The 24,843-nt window shown below is 46.7% G+C and overlaps 1 protein-coding gene across 1 annotated transcript in view; it reads left to right on the forward strand.

Annotated features, from left to right (window-relative positions):
- The window catches only part of LOC142768377 (uncharacterized), a 166,625-nt gene that overhangs the window by 110,970 nt on the left and 30,812 nt on the right, over positions 1-24,843 (forward strand). Inside the window, exon 3 of the mRNA XM_075870348.1 lies at positions 16,208-17,200. Within this exon, the coding sequence (XP_075726463.1) occupies positions 16,208-17,200 (993 nt within the window). The remainder of the gene's footprint in view (positions 1-16,207; positions 17,201-24,843) is intronic.

Below are 24,843 nucleotides of genomic sequence, written 5' to 3' on the forward strand. Positions count from 1 at the left end.
CGCCCAAGGATGAGTGACGTTTACAGGCATTGCGTCAGACCCCCAGACAGGAAGACGCCGGTTGTTTACGCGACGGGCTCGCTTGCTGAAATGACTCACTGCACGTGCACGCCAGAAAGGCGCCGTCCACCTGTTGACACCGTTGTGTTGTTCACGTCAGGCGAGCTGGCCTTGACACAGATTGCCTTTTTCAGAGGCACGGACGTTCGCTGTCGACTCGCAGGCATAACAGCGCTTGGCAAGGCATGAAGCACAAACGCGTTCCAAACTCGCTGCATTGAAGACGGTGAAACGTAAAGTTCAAGACAAAAAAAATGGCAGCATATCCACGGAGTGAATGATGTAGAGTGGGGCGAAGCATCCGTACGTCCGTTCGTTCTTGCTTCTGTCCGTCTATGCGTCCGTCTCTTTGACCGTCCGTGCGTCCAACCACCCATCAGTGTGTGCGTCTGTTCGTGCGTCCGCACGTCCATCTGTTTGTCCGTCCCAGCGTTCGTCCATGCATCAACCCCTGCGTCCATCCATGCGTCAATTCGTCCGTACAGCCATCCATGCGTCCATCCATGCATCTGTCGGTGTGTCCGTTCGTCCAGCTATTCAACACTCCAAGTACCACCATCTCGCATCTTTTCATTATACGTTCCCCATATAGAAGCACCGCCATCCAGTGGACACTCCAAGGACTGAACGATAGATGCACACGCACATTTTCTTACAGCTTGTGCTTTGTGTCTACTTCCCACCTCTAACCACCTCGAATTCATGGTATATACTAGTTCACTGTATACATGGCACTGCGGCCCAACGCTCGCTAAACCTTTCTAAAACCAAGAAGGTTACGCCCAGCGACTATTACGTAGCAACCCTGCTTCGTCAGATAGTGCTCAATGTACATGCCAATGGCTGCGAATAGGGAATGAGAGACAGGATAATTCGGCTTTTAGTTAACGCGCGCACTGAGAATTTTTCATTGTTCAACAACGCACAGAAGAAATCTCCAACCGGCACCACCTTGCAGGTCAAAACGTAAGACTGGTTACACACTACGACTACGACTACGGCTGGTACGAGAGACGAACGGGTGCCGCTTTAAAGAGCTTCGGCTTTAAAGATGTTTCTGAATACTGGAAAAGGATAGTGCACAATTTATTATCTCTTTAGCTAGACGGTGTTCAGCTTCATGCCAATGCCGCCACGTAAGTTCAACATTTTGCTTGAGCTGCTGCGCCCCGTCGTCTCCAAGCCAAGTATTCCGTGGTGGCCATGCTGACACAGACTCAGAGGAACGCACGCGTTTGTGTCTGGCGGCAGAAATACAGCGCAATGAAAAACAAAACAAAAAACACAAAAGCACATTGAGCATCGCTGCTTAGTTCCAGCAGCTTTGCGAGTGTATTTATCGCTTGTCTGATAAATTGGCCAGGAAGCGACTAGCGAAAGCAGTCGCCTTGCGACTGTTCGCGACTGTTTGCTACCGGTCTGCAAATGGTGGCGCGACCGCTGCTAGTCACCAGTGTGCACCAGCCTTAACACATCGCCGAGAGAATACCAGTCACCGATTTTCTTGCGCTGAACATCAAATAAATGTTTTGTTCACTCTCTCCACACGTAAGACTATCGTCTTTTGACGACATTTGCAGATCAACATGCAGATGGTGGGCCATTTTTCTTTTACTTCATGCCACAATGGTCACGAAAACCGTCGGCAGGTACGGAAAACTGTGGAGCCTAAAACAGCCCTTGCTAATATCTGATAATAGCGTTTGCTTTAAAAGGTTGCCATGCGTGTTGCTCTACTTAGCACCCCCCCCCCCCCAGAGAGCACAAAAATCGCCAATACGTTCGTCATCGTCAAGCAAGTTTTTTATCGCACAGCCTTTCACCCCTTCTCTGCTCTTACATTGTCTAGCTGTTTATTATGTCGGCGTGTTCTGCTGTAGAATTCTCACCACTTTTTCTTGTTGCATGGGTCTGCTACGCCATGTTTAGTGTGTCGCTTTTTTCACATAGTCCTGCAGTAGTGCTCCCTCAATACGCCGAAACAAGCAGCGTTGTTCAGTAAATAATAAGCGGCCTCCGTTTCTGTACTTGTGTCGTGGTTAAGGAAAAGGATGATATAGGCTTACACCGCCAAGGGTGCATCCACAAAGACCAAGTTCAGAGGAAGCATATGACGGACAAAAAAGTCAGCCTCATCTCAACAAATTTCCAGCATTACTAGGAAATGCAGTAGAGGTGAAGCATCAGCATTAGATGCGAAAGGCCCATTGTTTGAATTCCGGTGCCAGACAATTTCTGATAAGATTAGAGAAACAAGCGTGCGTGATGAAGAATTGCATAAAAATGTCTAGGGTGGCACCTCACCGGCGATAACATCCAGCTATGCACTGCTTCATTCAAGCGGAATCGGCCAGTCTCTCACGTGTATGCACCAATTACTGATATTCTTAGTTATTTCTAGTCTCAGGACATAACGTTTAGAATGTTACAAACTAGTTAAATAAAAAAATTATCAGCCTTAGACCAATTATTCCCTGAGGGTGCCATCTCGGGCCCTTTTCCGTGCAAGTGTCACGCAGGGCTTTTGTATACCCTCGTCGGTAGTTAAACATGGAGCTTCCACGTGGTGTTCTCTTATGATTTCCCTTCAGACCAGATAACTTTTCTCCAAACCATGGTGCAAAAAAATCATACTTACGCAAATTTTGCTGCTTGATTGAAGTTTTTGATAACGCTTCCCTGCCCCTTTTTCTTTGTTTTATATAATTCTTTTTTCTGTGCAGGCTTTACATTTTGTTGATCAGCAGGTGTCTTTTTCTGTTCAGATGTTCGTAATTGTTATTCTTATATTACACTGTGTTTCATATTGGTGATCAGTTTCAGTACTCATTCATGTTCTATTTATAGTAAGAAAGCACCACCTTCTTCTGCCATGGTTACAAAATTGGCATCAGTGCTCTATGTATGGTTACCTTTCAGGAGGGTACTGCAAGTTGAATTTTTTTAGGGGCGAAGCTCCTTATAACGGCACCCGTTCGTCCCCCGTAGTATGTAACAAGTATAACATTTTGACCTCCAAGAAGGTGCCGGTGAGAGACTTCTTCTGTGCGTTGTTGAACAATAAAAATAGTGCTCAATGTACATGTCGATGGCTGGTGATGGGGAATGAGGGACAGGAGCATTCGGCTTTTAGGTAATGCGCAGGCTGCGATGACCATTAGCACCCATTGGCATGTACATTGAGCACTATCGGACAAGAAAGGGTTGCTACGTTATACTTGCTGGGTGTAACCTCCTTAGTTTTAGAAAGGTTTAGCGAGCGTTGAGCCGCAGTGCCATGAATACAATGAGCTTGTATATACCATGAATGAACTCGAGGTGGTTAAAAATGGGAAGTAGATACGAAGCGCAAGCCGTAAGAAAGTGAAAGCCGAATTCTCCGCCTCTCATTTTCCATTAGCAGTCATTGGCATGTACATTGAGCACTATCTGACTGAAAAAGTTTGCTACGTCATACTCGCTGGGCGTCACCCCCTTGGTTTTCAAAAGGTTTAGCGAGCGTTCGGCCACAGTGCCATGAATACAGTGAACTAATATATACCATGAACTCGAGGTGGTTAAAGGTGTGAAGTGGACCCGCAGCGCAAGCCGTAAGAAAGTGTGCGTGTGCCACCTCTCGTTTAGTCCTTGGAATGTCCGCTGGATGGCGGTGCTTCTATATGGGGAATATATGATGAAAAGATGCGAGATGGTGGTACTTGGAGTGTTGAATAAATGGACGAACGGACACATAGACAGATGCATGGATGGACGCATGAACGGACGCAGGGGCGGCTGCATGGACGAATGCAGGGACGGACGCACGAACAGACTCACGCACGGACGGGCTGATGGACGCATGGACGGTCACACTGACGGACGCATGGATGGACGGAAGCAAGAACGAATGGACGGGCGAATTCTTCGCCCCACTCTCCATCATTCACTCCGTGGATATGCTGCCATTTTTTTTACCTAATTCCAAATAAGTCAATTATACTTTCCTTGACTCACTTTTTGTCATTCGTTTTCACTTATTTCTTGTCATCGCTCTTACTCTCAAGGAAAATGGAATGCTTATTCGTTTTACTGCGAAAACGTTTACGGGAACATAGAAACAGTGCAGCAGTTGTCCACCCCGCATGCGTCATCGAAGGTTTTCGTAGCCACAAAAACCAGAAGTCGGATTTTAAGAAATCACCGCCTAAGCTCTCTGTACAGCTGCTTAAAGAGCAAAAGCTAAAACGTGCGGCCTTGGTGTTTAGCAGTGGGTTCAACCTGACGTGGCACTGCAGCCTTTCACAACCATTGGTTAGGTGCTTGTGCTTTCATACAACGTTAGGCACACGTCTGGCCTGGGTTAACCACCGATCTTTTTTCTTATGCTGCACATTGTCCCTCGCATGATAATGGTCGTGGAGGAGTTTATTGAGCGATAAAACGCGTTTGCAATACGTTAATCACGGTGGTTGTTTTTAAAACACAGGTCGTCAGACGTCGCAGCCGAAGCATATGCGTCGCAAGACAAACTCCTGCCGAAAACGTGCTCCTGCAATCATCACATTGACGCTGCAACGCCGCGTTGTTGCAAGTGTTTAATATCGTGAGATAATTCGGCAGCGTCGCTTGCAGGATCAGCCCGCTACCGGCACTTGCATTCCCGCTCGCGATTTAGCATGGCTTGGAAGGCTGACGGATCATCGCTACGCAGTTGCTGCAGGCGTTAGGCCTTCCGGGACTGAGTTTGTGCGTGGTATGCACCATCGGCACGGCGTATTCGGGTTCTCTCTCGTTTCTGCTGGCGACGCTCTTCTGGAGTTGTCCGTGCCATACAATGTGGAAGGTTTCAGGAGAAACTGTGGCGCGCGTTTTCGGCGCCACGGCTGAGGCGGGATGGACTACGTCACTCACAATACGCAGGCAAAGGCGCTCATGCTAGGATACGGAGTTGTGAATGACGAATCTGATGACACAGCCAATGGACACCACTCATGACGCCACTTGCCGGCAGCTTTATGTTTCTCCTAGCCATATAAAGATTTCTCTGTAAACATTCGGTAAGCTATCCAGAAATGGGATTCAAGCCTCCACCAACTGCGTGGCAGCTACTTTTTCTACAGCAGATTCACGCCGGTGCTTGAAGCATCCTCACAAAAAGACCTTTTATATGCTTTTTATCGGTAAAGTCGTCAAAATAACATAAATAATATAACGTGGTGAAAAAGTGATGAAAACAAGAGCTCACACAGTTTCAATTGTAGAATCAGAGCCATGTGAAGTGCTCCAAACTCATCACAAAACACTGCACCATCATTCCCCGTCGTCATGAGCCAGAGCTTAACAAGTTACACATAATGCTCAACAGATATATACCGGGCACCTCAGTTCTCAGAACACCAAATAATGGAGAATATTTGAAAAGCGCAAAAGGCAAATGCTAAACACTTCACAAGACTGGCGCTTAAACTTGCAAGAATGAATGCAGGTGATAAATGCCCGATTCATGGCCTATCCTATCCTATCCTGTCCTATTCTATCCTTGGCTTGTGCCAAAACATAGATGGTTAACCAGCCATCTTTTGAATGCCGTTTCTTTGAAACAAAAAGCATTCTTTACCCGTGCATCAAGCTCGTAGATATAAAACATCATCTCACATAGATAACATGGGCCAACCTTAAAAGATTAAGTTTGGAAGCAAATAATCGTGCATTGATACGCGTTTAAAGAAAAGCCACTTCATTGTCTATCAATGCCAAAGATGGGCGGCTGATATACTTCTCACCTGCTCTTTTTATTAGGTAAGTCTCGAGGATATCCCGTTCTGTTCACGATCTAACTTTTTTTTGTTTTGGAAAAGTGGTGATCAAATGTCTTCGTGAAACACTTTTATTGTGCTGTCTAGCCGTTTCCTGGGATCTGGCAGGTACTTGTGATTTGGTAGTCACTTGGAAGAATATCGCAAACAATGCGCCTGTACGCCTCTACTTCAGAAAATCACATTTCTAAAGAAAGAGATAAAAAAAACATAGCCGAGACCTACCTGAAGCAAGCAGGTGATAAGTGTCTTAGCTGCATATTTTGATGATTGATTGATTGATTTGTGGGGTTTAACGTCCCAAAACCACCATTTGATTATGAAAGACGCCGTAGTGGAGGACTCCGGAAATTTCGACCGCCTGGGGTTCTTTAACGTGCACCCAAATCTAAGTACACGGGCCTACAACATTTCCGCCTCCATCGGAAATGCAGCCGCCGCAGCCGGGAATCGAACCCGCGACCTGCGGGTCAGCATCCGAGTACCTTTAGCTGCATATTTTGGGAATGAAAAGGAATATAAAGCGACTTTTGTTTGAATGCATTAGATGTGCGATGATTTGTTTCCTGATTTTACGTTCTAATACCCAGGAAATCAATTGTCAGGGAGGGGGGGGGGATGATGTGAGCATATGTACATTCTTGAGGCATTGGCATATCTTGTTTTTTGTTTTTTTTTAATTTCAAATGAACGCCACTTCTGAGTTAAAGTAACAGGTGTTTTCTCTCTGTCTTGTGTTTGTCCTCTGAAGATAAACCAAATCACCGCAACCAAAGTATTAATACCAAATGAGGACGTGTTTATGCTTCTCCGCTTCTCAAGAGTTATCAATGATGCAGAGGGTTCATTGAAGGGCTTGCTTGCAGGTTTTGCTCTTTACTCTGTTGCATGATCTGCGCAGGCCTGACATTTTTGTCTTTAATATATGGAGGCTGCTCTGTTAATTGGTGGTTGATGTCCCGCAACCTTCAATGAGCTTTGGAGTGATCGTTGCCTTGACTAAAAGCCAGTGCTCCTTTCTTTTATCCTGTTTCGGTTCCTCTTACGTTTCGCTACTGTTTCAATTTCATATTTCGAATAAGGATTATGCCTTACCATATTTTCTATTCACATCGTGTCTACATGTCAATTTTTCGTCTGCAATCTTCATCTTGTTGCACTGCGACTGATGAGGCAGTAACGAGAAAGATACTTCAGGATGTGTGGTGCATTGCACCTGTCCTGTAGAGTTGTGTCGTCTTTGCTTTGTCATCCAGAGCACAACAAGCAAGCGTAAGATATCATCAACAGGCCCAATTCATGACTCTGGTGTATCTCTACTTCGCAGTGAACTCTCCAAGAAAAATGTTGAACCTCCATAATAACTGTGGAGTTCTTATGATTACGAAACTCAATGCTTTGCTCCTTTGTTTTCGAACGTGCCCTGTTTAGTGAAGATACTCCTAGAAGTCAGTAGTGTATATACTAAGGCAAGACCGAAATTTAGGCTAGTTGGTGATACATTATGGGCAGAAACAGCGCACGAACTCACGGGACGAAAAGAAGAGACACAAACAAGCGCTGACTCTCAACTGAAGAATTTATTGAAATTTATAAGTTATCTGAACACATAAGATAAAAACGCACAGATTATGCGTAGAGGGCTGGCGAAGGATCGTGTCGACGTCGTTAACAATTTTGTAATACCAGTAACTGCGCAGGCGCTGCATATTTTATTCAAACAAACATGCTACTGATTACAGTTTCTTCTTTTTTATGTAAAGATATTGATATTTGACTGACACAAGACTCCCCTTCTTTTTTGATGAAGAAAGCTTCCACTAGTTCTGTTGTGATCTCATCGCTATATTTCAAGAGCACTGTCGTTTCATTGAAGAAGGGCCGGCATCCACAAGTGTGGCAGTGTGAAGGTAAATTCGTGTACGTGCTCGTCTTGAAGGTTCCGGAGTGTTCTTTTAATCGTACATAGAGACAACGCCCTGTTTGCCCAGTATAAAGCCTTCCGCATATTAAGGAAATTCTGTGCACCACCCCTAGTGCACAGAGGAGTGAGGCGTCCCTGTGTTTAACACCGCATTTATATTCGCTAGAGCTCTTTTTATCATGCTTTTTGTTCACCATAGGGCACAATTTTTCTAGTTTGGTTTCCGCAGAGAATAGAACCTGCACATCGTATCGCGATGCCACATTTTTTAGTCCGTGGACTAATATATGCTTGTAGGGCATGGTGGCACATTTCTTTGACCTCTCTTGTTTTTTAACACTTCTTTTACCCTTCTTGACCTGACGTATCAGACCTTCGCAAACAGAAGAAATAATGGACGTCGGGAAGCCGGCTACCTGAAGGCGACACACCGGTTCGGGGAAGCTTTGTTCCGCCTGTTGACAACACGACTTCAGGATCGCAGCCCCGAGGCTAGACGTAGCAATGCCCTTCTTCACTAAGTTTGAGTGACCGAACTTGTAATTAAGCAAAGGTACAGAACAGCAACTGGAGGCACTCAAGCTCAGCCCTAAGTTCTATGTGGAACCGAGGCTCAGCTCCGTTGAAAAGGTAGTCCTAGCAAGGACTGTTTCTAAGCATGTTACGGATGGTGAGAGGACAAAGTGTGTGTCTGAATGTGCAGATGTCATTATGCGCAGTCAAAAAGAAACACAAAAGAAAAGCATGCGGTTACTACCTCTTGCGGAGTCCTTGAAAGAAAAAAGTTGAAGTTGACAACCGTGGATAAAAAAGGGTTTTTCGTGCTGTTGACTCTGAAAAAAGCTTCAGTTGCTTTGATGAAAAACTTCCGGATAGTGAAAGATGAGCCGAAAAAAAGTTAAGGACAGGGCAAAAAGCCTCTTGCAGGAAATGAACATAGAAAGCTTGTCTAGAAGTGTAGCGAGGGCTCAGGGGTTACAACTTGAACTTTTCTTTTTGATAAAGACGCATAATCCGGAGCAGCCTTTTCGCACCATCGTTTCCGAAAAAGGCACACGCCAATCGATCGTTTCAACTTTTCTGCAAAAGCAACTGGAAAAACTAAATGTGAAGGATTCATTTATTATAAGGAACTCGCAAATAATCGTTAAAGAATTGCGTTGTGCTAAGTTTGACAGATGCACGGCATTCAGTGTAGACAAGTGGGTCTATAATATTCCCTTCCACAGCAGGAGCTAATAAAATGTGTGAAAGAATGCATTATGGAGGACAACAATGAGCAAAATTTTCGATACGAATGCGGTTTGAAAGTGCAACCCTTTCTAGAGTGATTATAGTTCGATTTGCAATCAACCTTCATCCATTTTGGAAAGGAAAAACATGGGTTCAAAAAGCGGGGGTCTGTATTGAGTCCAAGGTGGCCCCAGTTCTCAGCGACATCTTTCTCGGGAAAGTTTATTCCAGACTAGAAAAGAAGTTGGAGGGGAAGGTGGTTCGTGTCGCCCGTTACGTGGATGATTACTTATTAGCAGTGCCCAAAATTGAGGAGCGCAAGAGTGTTGAAAAGGTTTTGCAGATCTTTCAAGAAACAGGAATGGGGCTGAAATTCACCAGCGAAATGCCTTCACAGCACGCCTTACAGTTCCTAGACATAAAGATGACTTTTGTCAATGACCACCCTTGTTGGGCGTATAACCCAAGATCTGTGAAACCTTTGCCTAATTACAAGTCCGGTCATTCAAAATTAGTGAAGAAGGCCATCGCTACGTCTAGCCTCGGGGCTGCGATCCTGAAGTCATGTTGTCAACAAGCGGAACAAAGCTTCCCCGAACCGGTGTGTCGCCTTCAGGTAGCCGGCTTCCCGACGTCCGTTATTTCTTCTGTTTGCGAAGGTCTGATACGTCAGATCAAGAAGGGTGAAAGAAGTGTTAAAAAACAAGAGAGGTCAAAGAAATGTGCCACCATGCCATACAAGCATAGATTAGCCCTTGGACTAAAAAATGTGGCATCGCGATACTATGTACAGGTTCTATTCTCTGCAAAAACCAAACTAGTAAAATGGTGCCCCATGGTGAAGAAAAAGCATGATAAAAAGAGCTCTAGCCAATATAAATGCGGTGTTAAACACAGGGACGCCTCACTACTCTGTGCACTAGGGGTGGTGTACAGAATTCCCTTAACATGCGGAAGGGTTTATATTGGGCAAACAGGACGTTGTCTTTATGTACGATTAAAAAAAGACACTCCGGAACCTTCAAGACGAGCACGTACGCGAATTTACCTTCGCACTGCCACACGTGTGGATGCAGGCTATTGTTCTATGAAACGACAGTGCTCTTCAAACATAGCGATGAGCTAACGTGGTTGCTTGGGCGAGTTGGTATGACATGATTCACTGAAAAAACAGCGCCAATAACAAGGGACAAGAGAAAAGAAGGAGACAAACAGCGGCACTGCCGCTGTCTGTCTCCTTCCTTTCTCTTGTGCCTTGTTATTGGCGCTGTTTTTTCAGTGAATCATAGCGATGAGACACAAGAGAACTAGTGGAAGCTTTCTTCATCAAAAAAGAAGGGGTCTTGTGTCAGTCAGACATCAATATTGTGACGGGGCAAGGTCTTGGCCTACAGGACAGCGTCCACCGAGAATCGGCAGCAGAACAAAATGTCTAAGTTGCCTCTCGAGCAAGCGCCTAACGCACAGGCGTCTTCTTCATCTTCGCTAAGTGCCACGCTTGCTCCTGTCGATGATGCACCGTAACATCACTCCCCTGCGGCGGAAGCGCCGTCACGGCGCTTAGTACGGCGGCGACGAACGAGGAGGGTGATACGGTTTCAGTCTGGAAACGTGTACAACGTCTGTCTGGAGTGAGGTGGTCGAAAAGGCATTGTTTCGGGGTGATATCTCGTAGCTCACGTCACTAAGTTGTCGTAACACTTTGTAGGGGCCATGGTAGTGTGATAGTAGCTTCTCTGATAAGCCGACTTGGCGGTTTGGTGTCCAGAGAAGTACTAGAGACCCCGGCGAGAAGTGCACGCTTTGGTGGCGACTGTCATAGCGGTCTTTTTGCTGCGCTTGCGACAAGTGCAGCTGATCACGGGCAAGCTGGCGGGCTGCATGGGCTCGAGAAACGACAACGCTGGCGTATTCAGTAGACAAGGGGGCAGTCGAAGGAAGGAGCGTGTCAAATGGTAATGCTGGATGTCGGCCAAATAGCAAATAAAACGGCGAATAACTAGCTGTGTCGTGCCGTGAAGAATTGTACGCGAACGTGACAAAGGGGAGTGCTTTGTCCCAGTCACGGTGATCTGACGAAACGTACATCGACAGCATCTGCGTCAGCGTTCGGTTCAGACGCTCGGTCAATCCATTTGTCTGTGGATGATAAGCGGTGGTAAGCTTGTGCTCAGTGGAGCAGGCGCGGAGAATGTCATCCACAACACGTGAAAGAAAGTACCTTCCTCGATCAGTAAGCAGCTGCCGCGGAGCGCCGTGATGAAGAATGACATCATACAAGAGAAAGTCAGCGACGTCAGTGGAACAGCTTGTCGGCAGTGCTTTAGTGATGGCGAAGCATGTGGCGTAGTCCGTGGCGACTGCAACCCATTTATTTCCGGAGGTGGACGTAGGAAACGGGCCCAACAGGTCAAGGCCAACACGGAAGAATGGTTCCGTCGGTATGTCAATGGGCTGTAGGAGGCCAGACGGTAGCACAGAGGGGCGCTTGCGGCGTTGGCAGCGGTCGCAAGCAGTGACGTAGCGAACCACAGAACGATACAGTCCGGGCCAGAAAAAGCGACGTCGCACACGATCGTAGGTACGAGAGACGCCTAGGTGACCGGCTCTAGGTACGTCATGTAGTTGTTCGAGAACGCTGGTACGCAGGTGATGGGGAAGCACGAGTAGTAATTCCGGGCCATCAGCGTTGAAGCTGCGAAGGTACAGAATGTTGTCGTGCAGTTCGAACAGGCGAACGGAAGGGTCTGTTGGAGCAGAGGTCAGACGCTCGATAATGGAGAGTAACGACGGGTCACGTCGTTGTTCGGTGGAGATATCAGCCAAAGCGTGGATGGAGAGAACGCTGGGGTCTGAATCAAGGTCTGTCAAGTCGGGCGTTTCAACCGGATAACGTGACGAACAGTCAGCGTCTGTGTGGAGGCGTCCCGACTTGTAGTGGACCACGAATGAGTATTCTTGCAGACGGAGCGCCCAGCGACCAAGACGTCCAGATGGGTCCTTTAGCGATGACAGCCAGCAAAGAGCGTGATGGTCCGTAACAACGGAAAAAGTTCGGCCATACAGGTAAGGCCTGAATTTCGCCACGGCCCACACTAAAGCTAGGCATTCACGCTCAGTGATGGAGAACTTCCGTTCAGCAGGTGAAAGAAGACGACTGTTGTAAGCAATCACGCGGTCCTTCCCGTGCTGTCGTTGGCCAAGGACCGCTCCAATTCCATGGCCACTGGCATCGGTCCGATGCTCTGTAGGTGATGCTGGGTCGAAATGGGCAAGTATTGGTGGCGTAGTCAGCAGATGCATAAGAGCCGAAAAGGCGTCCGCTTGCTCTATACCCCATGCGAAGGGAACGTCCTTCTTTAGGAGATAAGTAAGCGGTCGAGCGATGTCGGCGAAGTTGCGGACAAATCGACGAAAATAGGAACATAGCCCTACAAAACTTCGGACGTCCTTGGTTGAGCGTGGTTCAGTAAATTGTTGTACTGCTCGCACCTTTTCGGGATCTGGTTGAACACCATCGGCCCTGACAAGGTGGCCGAGTATGGTGATTTGGCGACGTCCGAAATGGCATTTTGCAGAATTGAGTTGTAGAGCAGCTCTTCGAAAAACATTCAGAACGGCTGACAAACGTGTTATATGGCTGTCAATGGTGGGTGAAAAGACGATGACATCGTCTAAATAACATAAGCAGATGGACCACTTATATCCTCGGAGAAGGGAGTCCATCATGCGCTGGAAAGTTGCCGGCGCATTCCACAGTCCAAACGGCATGACTTTGAACTGGTAGAGGCCGTCGGGCGTAATGAAAGCGGTTTTTTCACGATCCTTGGGGTCGACGGAAAATTGCCAATAGCCGGATCGAAGGTCGATAGACGAAAAGTATTGGGCACCATGGAGGCAATTGAGGGCGTCATCAATCCGAGGCAAAGGGTAGACATCTTTGTGGGTCACTTTGTTTAAATGGCGATAATCCACGCAAAAGCGCCAGCTGCCATCTTTCTTCTCAACGAGCACGACTGGGGAGGCCCAGGGGCTGGATGAGGGTTCTATTACGTCTTTAGTAATCACTTTATTCACTTCATTTTGAATTACTTGGCGTTCCTTGTCAGATACGCGATATGAACGCCGCCGTATAGGACTGGCATTACCATTGTTGATCCGGTGAGTCACTGCAGTTGTTTGGCTGAGAGGGCGGTGGTCAAAGTCGAAAACATCCCTATATGATGTTAGCAGACTACGGAGGCTGGCAGCTTGCACTGCAGTGAGGTCGGGAGCAATCATCTTGTTAATGTCATCTGCAGGCAGAGTGTAATTGCGGCCAAGACAGGGGGATGTAGTATCGGTGTCCAAACCAGTAACGTTGCAGCTGTCAAGTGGACATAGGGTGGCCAAAGATATGTCTTGCGGAATAACTTGAGTCAAGAGACTCACGTTGAGTAGTGGTATAACCACTGTATTATTAGCGACGGCGACAACAGTGTGAGCAAGGGCGACGTCTCGAACCATCAGTACGTCGACTATAGGAGTGACGAGGTAGTCACCATCGGGCACATGACGTGAGCACGACAAAGTGACATATGTAGCAGCTTGCGGAGGCAAGCGAACGTGGTGACGAGAGCGTAAACGGGGAGAATAGTCTGCTGGAAAATCGGCAAACTGCGGCAGTTCAAGCTGAAGAGCACCAGTGGCACAATCAATGAGCGCAGAATGACGTGACAGGAAGTCCAAACCAAGTATTAGGTCATGAGGACGCATTTCAATGACGGCAAACTGAACTAATGTAGGATGACCGGCAATGGACACACGGGCCGTGCACATCCCTTGAACATCAGGGGTCCTCCCATCAGTGACACGAAGTTTGTGGGAAGCGGCAGGCGTGAGCACTTTTTGTAGGTGTCGGTGAAGGTTCGCGCTCATTACAGAAATGTGCGCTCCAGTATCTATAAGGGCAGAAATAGGCACACCGTCAACGGCAACGTCTAACAAATTTTGTCTCGTCGGAAGCGTCAAGAGAGGATTTGTGGAGGGAGTCGAAGATGCAGCGTCACCTCCGGGCGCTGCACCGTTTAGTTTTCCGGGTAGGCAGGAGCGGGGTTGAATGGAGAAGACGGCCTGCGAGTCTGCGGTGAGCGAGACGACTGGCAAAGTCCTGGAGGCGAACGCGACTGATGACCATGCGGTGACGGAGATCGGCTGTTGAACCTTCTGTAGTTGTTTTGTGGAGAAGGCTGCACGGCAGACGCGAAGTGGGTGCTGTCCTGTCGGTAGTGAGGTTGAGATGAAGTCCGAGGTGGCGAGGACCAGCGGTAATTGCAGTAACGGACGACATGACCGATACGGTGGCAATGAAAACAAATTGGTCGATTCTCGACGGTTCTCCACGCCACAGGGTCGCGAGATCGGGCCGTGAATTGCTGCTCGCGATAGGACGAGGGTGGACGCCATGAAGCTCGCTGCGGGCTGGGCAAAGCGCACACCGAGAGAATACCTATGCTGGCGAGTTCTTAGCGGACGATAGCTTGAACCATGTTAGCAGTGAGTGGGGTGGTGTCACTTGCAGCGGTGTGAGCCGGAGCAGAGGCAATGGGTTCAAGTTCGCGCCGTGCAATTCGGGTCACCTGATCCGATGAATCTAGAGGTGGTGGCTGTGTTCTTGCACGGTCTTCGCAAGATGATGTTGCAGCCGTATTCGGAAGGCGGGTGAACACGCTGTTAATCCGCCGGCTCTTCGCTTGCTCAAAGCGCCGACATTCTTTTATAATGGCGTCCACTGTAGAAAAATTCTTGCAGATGAGGAGGTTGAATGCGTCATCCGCAATCCCCTTAAGAATATGCCCGACCTTGTCAGCCTCCGGCATATCGGCATTGGCTTCGCGACACAACGACAACACATCTTCTATATAGGAGACGTAAGACTCGGTCGAGGTCTGCGCCCGAGACGCGAGCATTTTGTTCACGGCCATTTTTCTTCCAATCAGCTTTCCGAACTGGTCTAGCATTTTCTCCCTGCACACTGCCCAACTCACAAGTTCTGTTTCATGGTTCTCATACCACGATTTGGCGGTTCCCCTAAGATAGAATAACAGGTTTGCCAGCATAAGAGTCGGGCCCCATTGGTATCGAGTACTCACACGTTCGTACTCTGCCAGCCAATCTTCGACGTCAACTTTATCTGGATCGGCGAAACCGCTGAACGTACCAGGATCCCGCGGGGTTTCGAGCACAAAGGTTGTGGTCGCAGAAGGAGATGTAGTTACCGCATCATCTCCGGCCGCAGGAACACCAGGAGCAGATGCAGACGCCGTACTCTACGTCATCGTTGTTGAATGACCCTTCCAACATCGGCCGCTGCGAAGTTTCGTTGCGAGGCGGTTGCCCAGCACTTCCACCAAATGTGACGGGGCAAGGTCTTGGCTTACAGGACAGCGTCCACCGAGAATCGGCAGCAGAACAAGATGTCTGAGTTGCCTCTCGAGCAAGCGCCTAACGCACAGGCGTCTTCTTCATCTTCGCTAAGTGCCACGCTTGCTCCTGTCGATGATGCACCGTATCAATATGTTTTCATGAACAAAAAGAAATTTTAATCAGTAGCATGTTTCTTTGAATGGAATATGCAGCGCCTGCGCAGTTACCGGTATCACAAAATTGTTAACGACGTCGACACGATCCTTCGATGGCCCTGTGCGCATGTTCTGTGCGTTTTTATCTTATGTGTTCAGATAACTTGTATATTTCAATAAATTCTTCAGTTGAGAGTCAGCACTTGTTTGTCTCTCTTCTCTTCGTCCCGTGAGTTTGTGCGCTGTTTCTGCCCATAATGTATATACTAACCGGGCATACGAACCTCAATAAGATACATAATTGTTAATGCCTTCTCAATGCCAATGTGACTGTTCTAATAAAAATGGCTGGAAAAGATCCGCGGATTCTGTCAACGAAAGCGAAGGTGCCGGTTGAGTTGTTTAGAGGCAGTGCTACGCAAGTGATGTTCCAGTAGTTGTCTGCGATCTGAGGCATTTTCATATAGAAAAAATCAAGAAAGGAGCGTCGTTAGGCATTGTGCGCCTAATTTCTATTGCAAAAAGTGTTTAACCGATATGGAACGTCGGAAAAGTGTTTTGAGAAAACAGGTTGCGTTTCTTTTCTTTCGGCACCTACAGTCTACCCCTAATCACTGCTTGTTTTTTTTATTCAGGCGTTGATGAGGACTCCGGGAGAAACGACGATTTCGGTGGAAGTGGTGGAAGTGGGGGAGGAGGTGGTTCTGGAGCTTCTTTACCAGATCCAGGTCCTGTCATACCTAAAACTGATCTGACAGCCGTGCCTCAAACCAGCCAATTACATGAACCAACCCCAATGAGCACGCAATCCACTCACTACCAGACACATGCTTCAACTCCCAGTGCACCAACTGCCGTTCTACAAGCGACTACTTCACCTTCAAATTTGAGTCCTACTTGGACTTCCACAGCACAAAGTTCAACTGTGACGCATCCTATTTCGAGTACACCAGCGGCGACCCCACGTAGGACTTCCAAACACCCGATTCTGACTACACCAGCTCCTGGGCCACATGTGATTTCCACACGGGTAACTCCAAGCACGTTGACTTCCACACCTAGTTCGACTCGTGCACGTAAGACTCCGGGTAAACCATCTATGAAACCAAGCCCGACTACGAGAAAACCAACTCCCACAATTCGTAGAACCACCAAACGGCCGACTCTGAGTACCACAATACCAACTATAAAGTCAACTACGACAAAGCCAACACCCAGTTCAACAACTCCTAGGCCAACGACCACGACACGGCCGACTATAAGGCCAAAAACTACTACGACACGACGAACTACCGCACGGTCGACAACCACATCAACTACTCGCACGCCCACAACTACCACCCGGTCGACGACAAGGCCAACGACTACTATGAAACGACCAACTTCCACACGGTCGACAACCACACAAACTACTCGCACGCCCACGACTACCCCACGGTCTACGACAAGGCTAACGACTACTACGACACGACCAACTACTACACGGTCAACAACCACACCAACTACTCGCACACCCACTACTACCACACGGTCGACAAGGCCAACAACTACTACGATATGGCCCACAACCACACGCTCGACAACTACTACGCCAACGACTACAACACGGCCAACTGCGGTCACAACAGGTAAGTTTGAAAGAGTAACGGTGTAAATGTAGCGCGAAAAAGACACAGACAAGAAAGGGTACACCAAAAGCGCACTCCCAACTGAAAGCTTTAGTGCATGAACCGAAAATATGTAACACTTACATTTGGTGCTCAACAAAATCCCACGCATGCGCACCGTGGAAGTAATAAACGGCAGTAATACAAACCAAGAACACTTCTCCTGCACCCCCCTTTCCATGAGTAGTGTGACTGCTTGAACGATAAGGCCAAAGAGGGATTGCTAAGGTACATGCGAGCCTTCGCGTTTATGTGATAGGCCTCGACATGTTCTCGTATCGCGCGATCGTGATGTCTAAACTAAATCACTGTGGCGCAGAATCACACTTCACTGTGGCACTCAGCGCACTGCATGGCCAGCTGGTTTAGGCCTCTCTGGCCCACGTAGACACGATCACGTGACAGGAAAACAGTAGATGACTTCGGACCTACACGACACGAATTTAACGTTGTTCTAATAAAGCAACTGCGGGTCTAAACCTTATCAAGCTTGTTGTCGACCATTGAGCATAGTCTACTTAGCTTGTTATTAGCAGAAAAAACGACCTTCAACGAAACCACTGAAGAGTTTTCTTAAGCCGACCTGAGAGAACGTGCACATATGACGCAACAGCTATTTTATCATTATGAGGCGTATTCTGACTGCGTGCATCAATACCTTTTACCTGTTAGAGAAGGTGCAGGCAGGTGGTACGTATCACCAAGGCAGGGAAGGCTGCATTTTCAGATGATCCACCTGCTCTTGAAAGCTGCACAGCGCGAAATGCGTGCAATATATTTTTTTAGGGTGGAATTAGGACACGACAAAGCAATGCAATTCTTCAGCAGCTTAGAGGTGAAGGAACAGTAGCGAAAGAGCAGTTTAGTCAACCGAGGTGCGTACATGCAGCAGACACGCTGTGATGAAACATGCCGGAACAAATCGAGAAATTGTAAGGTGTTCTCCACTGGCGTTTCACAGGTGAAGATCCGACCACCACCTTGTTGGGTGATAGCTTGTAATACGTCATCCAGAAATGACTCGGTTTCAACATTTCTGGTCTCAACCAAAGGAGTTTTCTACTGACCGAAATATTCTATTGGTTATACCCTGCAAATCTACTACCAAGTCCCTGTCAACAATGCTCAAAAATGTGCTGATAAGCACGGGGACAAGGCGAGACCCTTTACATACCCCAGACGTTTGCACAAAAGCTTTCTCTTTAAAGCCCACAAAGCTTAACAATTTTGAAAAGGCCTTCACGGTGGTACCACAGGCATTCCTGAATTCTACTTCGTCGTTATCGTCAATGCATTCCTTCATGCGTTGCATCAATAAGTAATGTGGAGGAAGTAGAAAAGGTCTTCTACATCAATACTGATAGCCGTACACGCAGAGGACTCTACGGTAGACAAAAATAAACAACTTCCCAGGAGTTGCATATGAAAAACGGATCATGGATGGTCAAAGCATCCAGGTGTTTCTGTGAAAAACCTGACACTGCGAGTTTGCAAGTGCCACGCTGAGAAACGATAGAGTGAAAGGGAACCCCCAGCTTGTGTGTTTCGCTAAGAAAAATAACGTCAACTTCATGTGCGTTGACCGTTTTAGAGCTGCTGCCAAACTTTCCAAATTGTGCTTTTCGCACAGGTCGAGTGCTCGTTTTCTGGCATTTTTTGGTGTCTTCTCAGCTTGTTTGAAGTTCTTTGCCACCGCTGCTCACGCCTTCTCCGGGAACACGATTTTTTTCAGGATTGCGAAGTGTCCTTTGTCTGACACAAGTAACCTTGCCCCCTTCAAAGCCAAGGCCGATAATTTTCAGCTTAATGAGCCTTCGCTCCCACTCCAAAAAAATGCCGAAAAACGAGCGCTTGACCTGTGCAAAAAGCACAATTGGGAAAGTTTAGCACGAGCTCTGAAATGGTTAACGCAGGTGACATTGACGTTATTTTTTTTTGAGCGCAAACGCACAATTTGCTCTATCGTTTCTGAGCGTGGCACATGGCAACTGGCAGTCTCAGGTTTTTGCAGAAACACCTGGATGCGTTTACCTTTCAAGATTGTCTTTTATATGCAACTTTGGCGACGTTGTTTTAGTTTTGTCTACCGTAGAGTTCTGCGCGTGTACGGCTATGAGTATCGATAAAGAAGGCTTTTTCTACTCCTTTCCTTATGACTGGTTATGCAACGCATGAGAAACTGCATTGTTGAAGATAAGAACGAAGCAGAATTCAGGATTGGCTGTGGTACCACGATGGAGGCCTTTTTAAAATTTTTGAGCTTCTACCTAAGTAACATCATTGTGGGCTTTAAGGATAAAGTTTTGGTGCCAAAGTCGGCCGTATGCATAGGGTCATGCGTTGTTCCCATGCTTAGTAGCATATTTTTAAGCAAGGTTGATACAGACTTGGAAGTAGATTTTGGGGGTATAACCTGCAAATATTTTGGTATGTCGACAATTTTTGGTTTTCACGAGAGTGTTGAAAGAGTCATTTGTAGATGGAGTGTTACAAGCCCCGAGGTATAGTTGTCTGAACTTCACCTGTGAAATGCCAGCGGACAACACCTTACAATTTCTTGATTTATAGCTGCATTTTTGCCAGAGCGCGTCTGCTGGATGTACACAACCCGGTCGACCAAACCATTCTTGAGCTACCCTTCCTTTCACTCTAAGCTGGTGAAGAATGGCATTACTTTGTCGTGTCTTAAATCCACTGTAAACAGATCTTGCACGCAATTCGCTCTGCGCAGTTTTCATGAGCAGGTGGATCGTCTAAAAAACGTAGCTTTCCCTGCGTCGGTGATACGTACCACCTGCCTGCGCCTTGTCAAAAAGATAAAAGTTATCAATGCACGCAGTCAGAATACCCCTCATAATGGTGAAAAAGATGTTACGCCATTAGTGCACGCGCTCTCACATCGGCCTAAGAACAGCCCAGTGGTCAGGCTTGAAGGTCGTTTTTTCTGCTAATAACAAGCTAGGTAGACTACGTTCAATGGTCGGCAACAAACTTGATAAGGTCGGGACGTGAGGTTGCTCCATGAACCACAAAGTTAGATTCATATCGTGTAGTGTATGGCCATCGTCGTCTACAACCTTCCTCTGTCGTGTGGTCGTGTCTACGTAGGGCCAGCCAGGCCGATATTTACATATTCATCTCAGGGAGCATCAGTCTTCCTTACAGGGAAGACTCTTAACGCACCTGGCCATGCACTGCGCTGAGTGCCATTGTGGAGCGCCATTCTCCACCACAAATCTATTGTTCAGAAACCATGATCGCATGACACGAGAACTTGTCGAGGCCTACGAAGCTAACGCGAGGGCTCCCATGTGAGTCAGCATTCCTTCTTTGGCCTTATCGGACAAGAAAACTGCACGACTCATGAAAAGGGGGTAGACCATTGAGGAGGGAGGTGCAAGAGGTGTTATTTCGGTTTGTATTATTGCTTTTTTTATTACCATGCTGCGCATGGGCGGGAGTTTGTTGAGCACTAAGTGTAAGCGTTATATATATTATCGGTTCAAGCATGAAAACTTTCAGTTGTAAGCGCTTGTGGTGTACACTTTCATTTCAGTGTCTTTTTCGTGGTACATTTATGCTGTTATGGATCAGTATCGACTCGCTCGTCTCTTCGTTCTGCTTCAAGCTTGAATTCGTCTTTTAATGAATATATTATTCAGAACTAAAGTGAATATGCAATTATTTTAAGTCTATGGGTACTGTATTGTCAAGTTACCGTGATAATAAGTAGAGGGGAATTCTGCGTTATCACTGCTAGAAAAGGGCTGTCAGTATTGCCATGAATTCACCGGCATACTCAAGGTCTGTAAAGTGAACAACAAAACACTACGCTATCCGTACACTGATTTTGAACAGAAGAAACATGGTCATGACTACCACTGAGTTCGCTGCAACAAGCCGTGTCGGCAATCAATGCAACAGCTGCATTAGGTTCAACTACGATTTCAAATGTTTATACGATAACGGTGACAACGACTCTCAGAAATATTGCTACGCATAAGGTTGCTTATTTGCAACGTCTCATAGTGATACAGGTGGAAATATTCTACCAGGTGAGCACTGTAGCATTGATTAGATGAGGTGTGGGGTTTAATGTCACAGAACCACCATAGGATTATCAGAGACGCCATAGTGGAGGGCCCGGGAAATTCGATTACCTGGGGTTGATTAACGTGCACACAAATCTGAGCAAAAGGGCCTACAGCATTTTCGCCTCCATCGAAAATACAGCCACCGCCGCCTCCGAGATTTGATACCGCGACCTGTGGGTCAGGATAAATTACATTAATACATAGCTAATAGCAGAAGTTGCGAAAGATTTCTGCACTTTGCCGCAAGGAAGAGCAAGAGGTATGAAAAAGATACGAACAACCTTCTGTTCCTAACAACGAAGCCACAAGTATATCAGTACAGATTTCACAGCAAAAAATCTCTTTATTTCACAAATTTTGACCTGTTCTGAACATCCTACCCAGTACAAACACCTTTACGAGGTGATCACTTTCATCAGAGAGTCTATATCACATACTTCTCATTCATTGAAACTTTTGAGGCAGGTCACCACCTGTAAAACGCCATTTTTTCAAAAAATTAATGTTGAGTATTCCATACTTTCGAGCTCCTTGCCTTGTCATACTTCCGAAATTCTTTCAAGAATACTTAGCAAAAAATCAAGTTGCTATTTGAAGCTGTCTGAAAGTTATAACTATTCTGAAACCGGAAATGAAGGATTTCTATTCCACAACACTGATCATCTCATTATAATTGCTTTAGTACACATATTACGTAAGGATACGCTGTCTTAGGTATGTTGTTTATGTATGTGAATGTGACATTTTCTGGTTATTTTAAAGTTTCTACAACTATATGGCGCACATATTTGGTCAACTTGTGTGCGTGTACATTCAGCCATCAGGATTGTTTGGTATGCCATATGTAGTTCTGGGATTCGGTTGTAGCTTTTGAAGGAGAAAGCTGTGGTACATGGCAGGAAAGCTATTCTTTTCGGCGAAGTATGGGACAAAACAGAAGTGTAACTTCAAGTTAGCGTTTCAAGATACCTAGCGTGGAACTACTGTAGAGCACGAGCATGCGAGTCAGGGGGGGGGGAGACACACAAAGCAAGCTGGGAAAAAATATGTGCTTCGGCTCGCTGAAAAAAGCTCGTGCCGATTCAAAAGGGTTACCCAAGTTATGACCCTGGCAAATTTCAGGGAACTGAATGCTTCTTTGTTACCTAGACACATCGGTAAAACATTTAGAGCCATTTTTCTGCAAACGTAATTTTTTTCACCCTACATTTACGGAACAATGAAAAAATTCCTTCTACCCAACATTTTGAGATATAATTATTCAAGCCCTTTTTTTTGTAGCAAGAATGGAACATTACGGCAGAGATATTCAAAACAAGTGGCATCTATTTGTATTATCGCCAACTGCGCGCAAAGCAAATGTGCCAAATATCAACTTTTTTAGTTTTTTATGATAACGCCCCTAATTTAGAGATATGATGATGGTGGAAGATAGGTTCACAGGATGTCTTCACTACGTAGCTGCCAAGAACCGTCGGAGTTGCACTGAAATGTTTTTAGGTATGACGGTTTGCGCAAAATACGTATTTTTGCACGTTTTATTTTTGTAAAGTTATTTTTTTGTTTTTAGCTATTTCATGAATTAAAGTTATAACATTTAAGCTGTATTACTGATACAATATTTATAACTTTTGAAGTAAAAGTGTAAAATGTTTTCTGGAAGGTAGTCGAAGTTCATACATCACAACCTAATTCACTGGGTACGTTTATTAGCACGTTTGCGCCATTCATCCTAAATTTCTGGTTTGAGAGTTTCACAGATTTGTTTGAAATAAATTTTATAGCTTGCCACCAAATGGTCATCTCACTTGCTAGAAATAATGATAACATTGTGTGCGTGGTGTTGGTTTTCCTGGTGGAAGTGACGAACTGATGTGTCGGTGCATCGGCTGCTTGCCTGCTATTAATAGCGTGGGTTTGGACGGCACTTCCCTGGTGGAGCTTGCGATTTCTTTTACATGTTATGGGCGTGTGGTGTGTGGAAACCGGTGCTGCATTGTGGGCCGCATATGACACGCCATATAATCACCATACCAGCGCAAGCGCTTTAGCCGATGGCCGCAAACAGAAAGTTAGACGCCGTGCACAGGTAGGGTCATCTGGTGGCATTTGTGCGCAACCAGGCAGGTCGGACAAAAGATTACGTCACATGTAGAAGTGCACTCCAATGGCTTTTGGTTTCGGTATTGTGGTTTCTTGGTAATCAATAATTTATTGAATTTGTGGAGAATTTCAGCTATAAGATGCGTGCCAAGAGTATCTCAGAAACACGAAAGCAACATTTTCACACATGGTAAAAAAATCGTCCGAGTAGGCATTCAAGTGCTGCCGAACATGCTGATCTACCTGGAAGGCACGGCCAAGGTCTGGTGCGAGAATCGTGTGGCAGGATAAGCAGTTGGGACACGTTCAAGCAGAAGCTTCGTGACTTAATTAGGAAGCCCACCGGTCGAAAGGCGGCTTCAGAAAAAGAGTTGTTAATTCGTGCTCAGACATTCAGAGAGCCATATATATTGTATTAACAGAGCACTCTTGCTCTAAGTCATAAAGTCGACAACGACATGTCGGAGTCTGATGCGGCTGGCCTCGTGCTCAAGGGGATACTGTAAGATGCGTTCAACCTGCTAATGTGCCGGAACTGTGCGACTGTGGACGAAATTATTGCGGAATGCTGGCGTTTTAAACTGGACAAAAACAGGCGTATTTCAAGATAATTCACTCGACGGCCGAACTCCGCTGCGATGTTCTCCTAAGACGATGAACTGACTTCTCATCGGCAGTCTTCACTGGTGTCTGAAATTACCCAAAACGTCCGGCGGGAAATCCAAGCAATCACATCTGCTTTTCCCACCAACGGCCATGTCGATTCGCAAGTACCTCAGGTTTGCTTGGTACAGTCGATTGTGTGGGAAGAACTCGGCGATCGGGGCTTCGATGTATGCGCCGTCGCCCAGTTTCGACCAATTGACTTCTATTCAAAGTCGCTGCCTCGCCCCAGGTCAACGCCAAGTAAAGGTGTTATCCACGCTCTCGCAATCCGGCCGAATGGCGAACTGCGAATGATCGGCGGGTCTGCTTTAACTGCCGCCGCATAGGTCCGTCACGCAGTATTGCCGCCACCACTGGTCTTCGTCCTGAAACCAGTATAGCACTGCTCACCGCACCGACAGCTACCGCTGTTTGCAGCCCCCTACGCCGATGCTCAACAACTACCGCCGGCTTCTGCGCTTCGATTCCTAGGCCTTCAGTGCCCCTGATACGCAGCACAGCCGCTCGCCATCACGTCGACTTCACCAGTCTCGCTCGCCACCTGGGCGTCTCCCATTCTCCCCTTCCCATCTTCGACGATGCCCGACCTCCCCGCTCAATTCTCATCAGGGAAACTAAGCAGTGCAGCTCTTAGAGGTGAAGCTGCATCTGCGATTCCGACTTTATATCATCTCCTTGTACTGCCGACACGATGAAATTTGAATGACGTCGACTTGACGGCCTGACTCTTTCTGCGCTTGT

The sequence above is a fragment of the Rhipicephalus microplus genome, chromosome 8 (assembly GCF_043290135.1).
Source record: "Rhipicephalus microplus isolate Deutch F79 chromosome 8, USDA_Rmic, whole genome shotgun sequence".
NCBI classification, from domain to species: domain Eukaryota; kingdom Metazoa; phylum Arthropoda; class Arachnida; order Ixodida; family Ixodidae; genus Rhipicephalus; species Rhipicephalus microplus.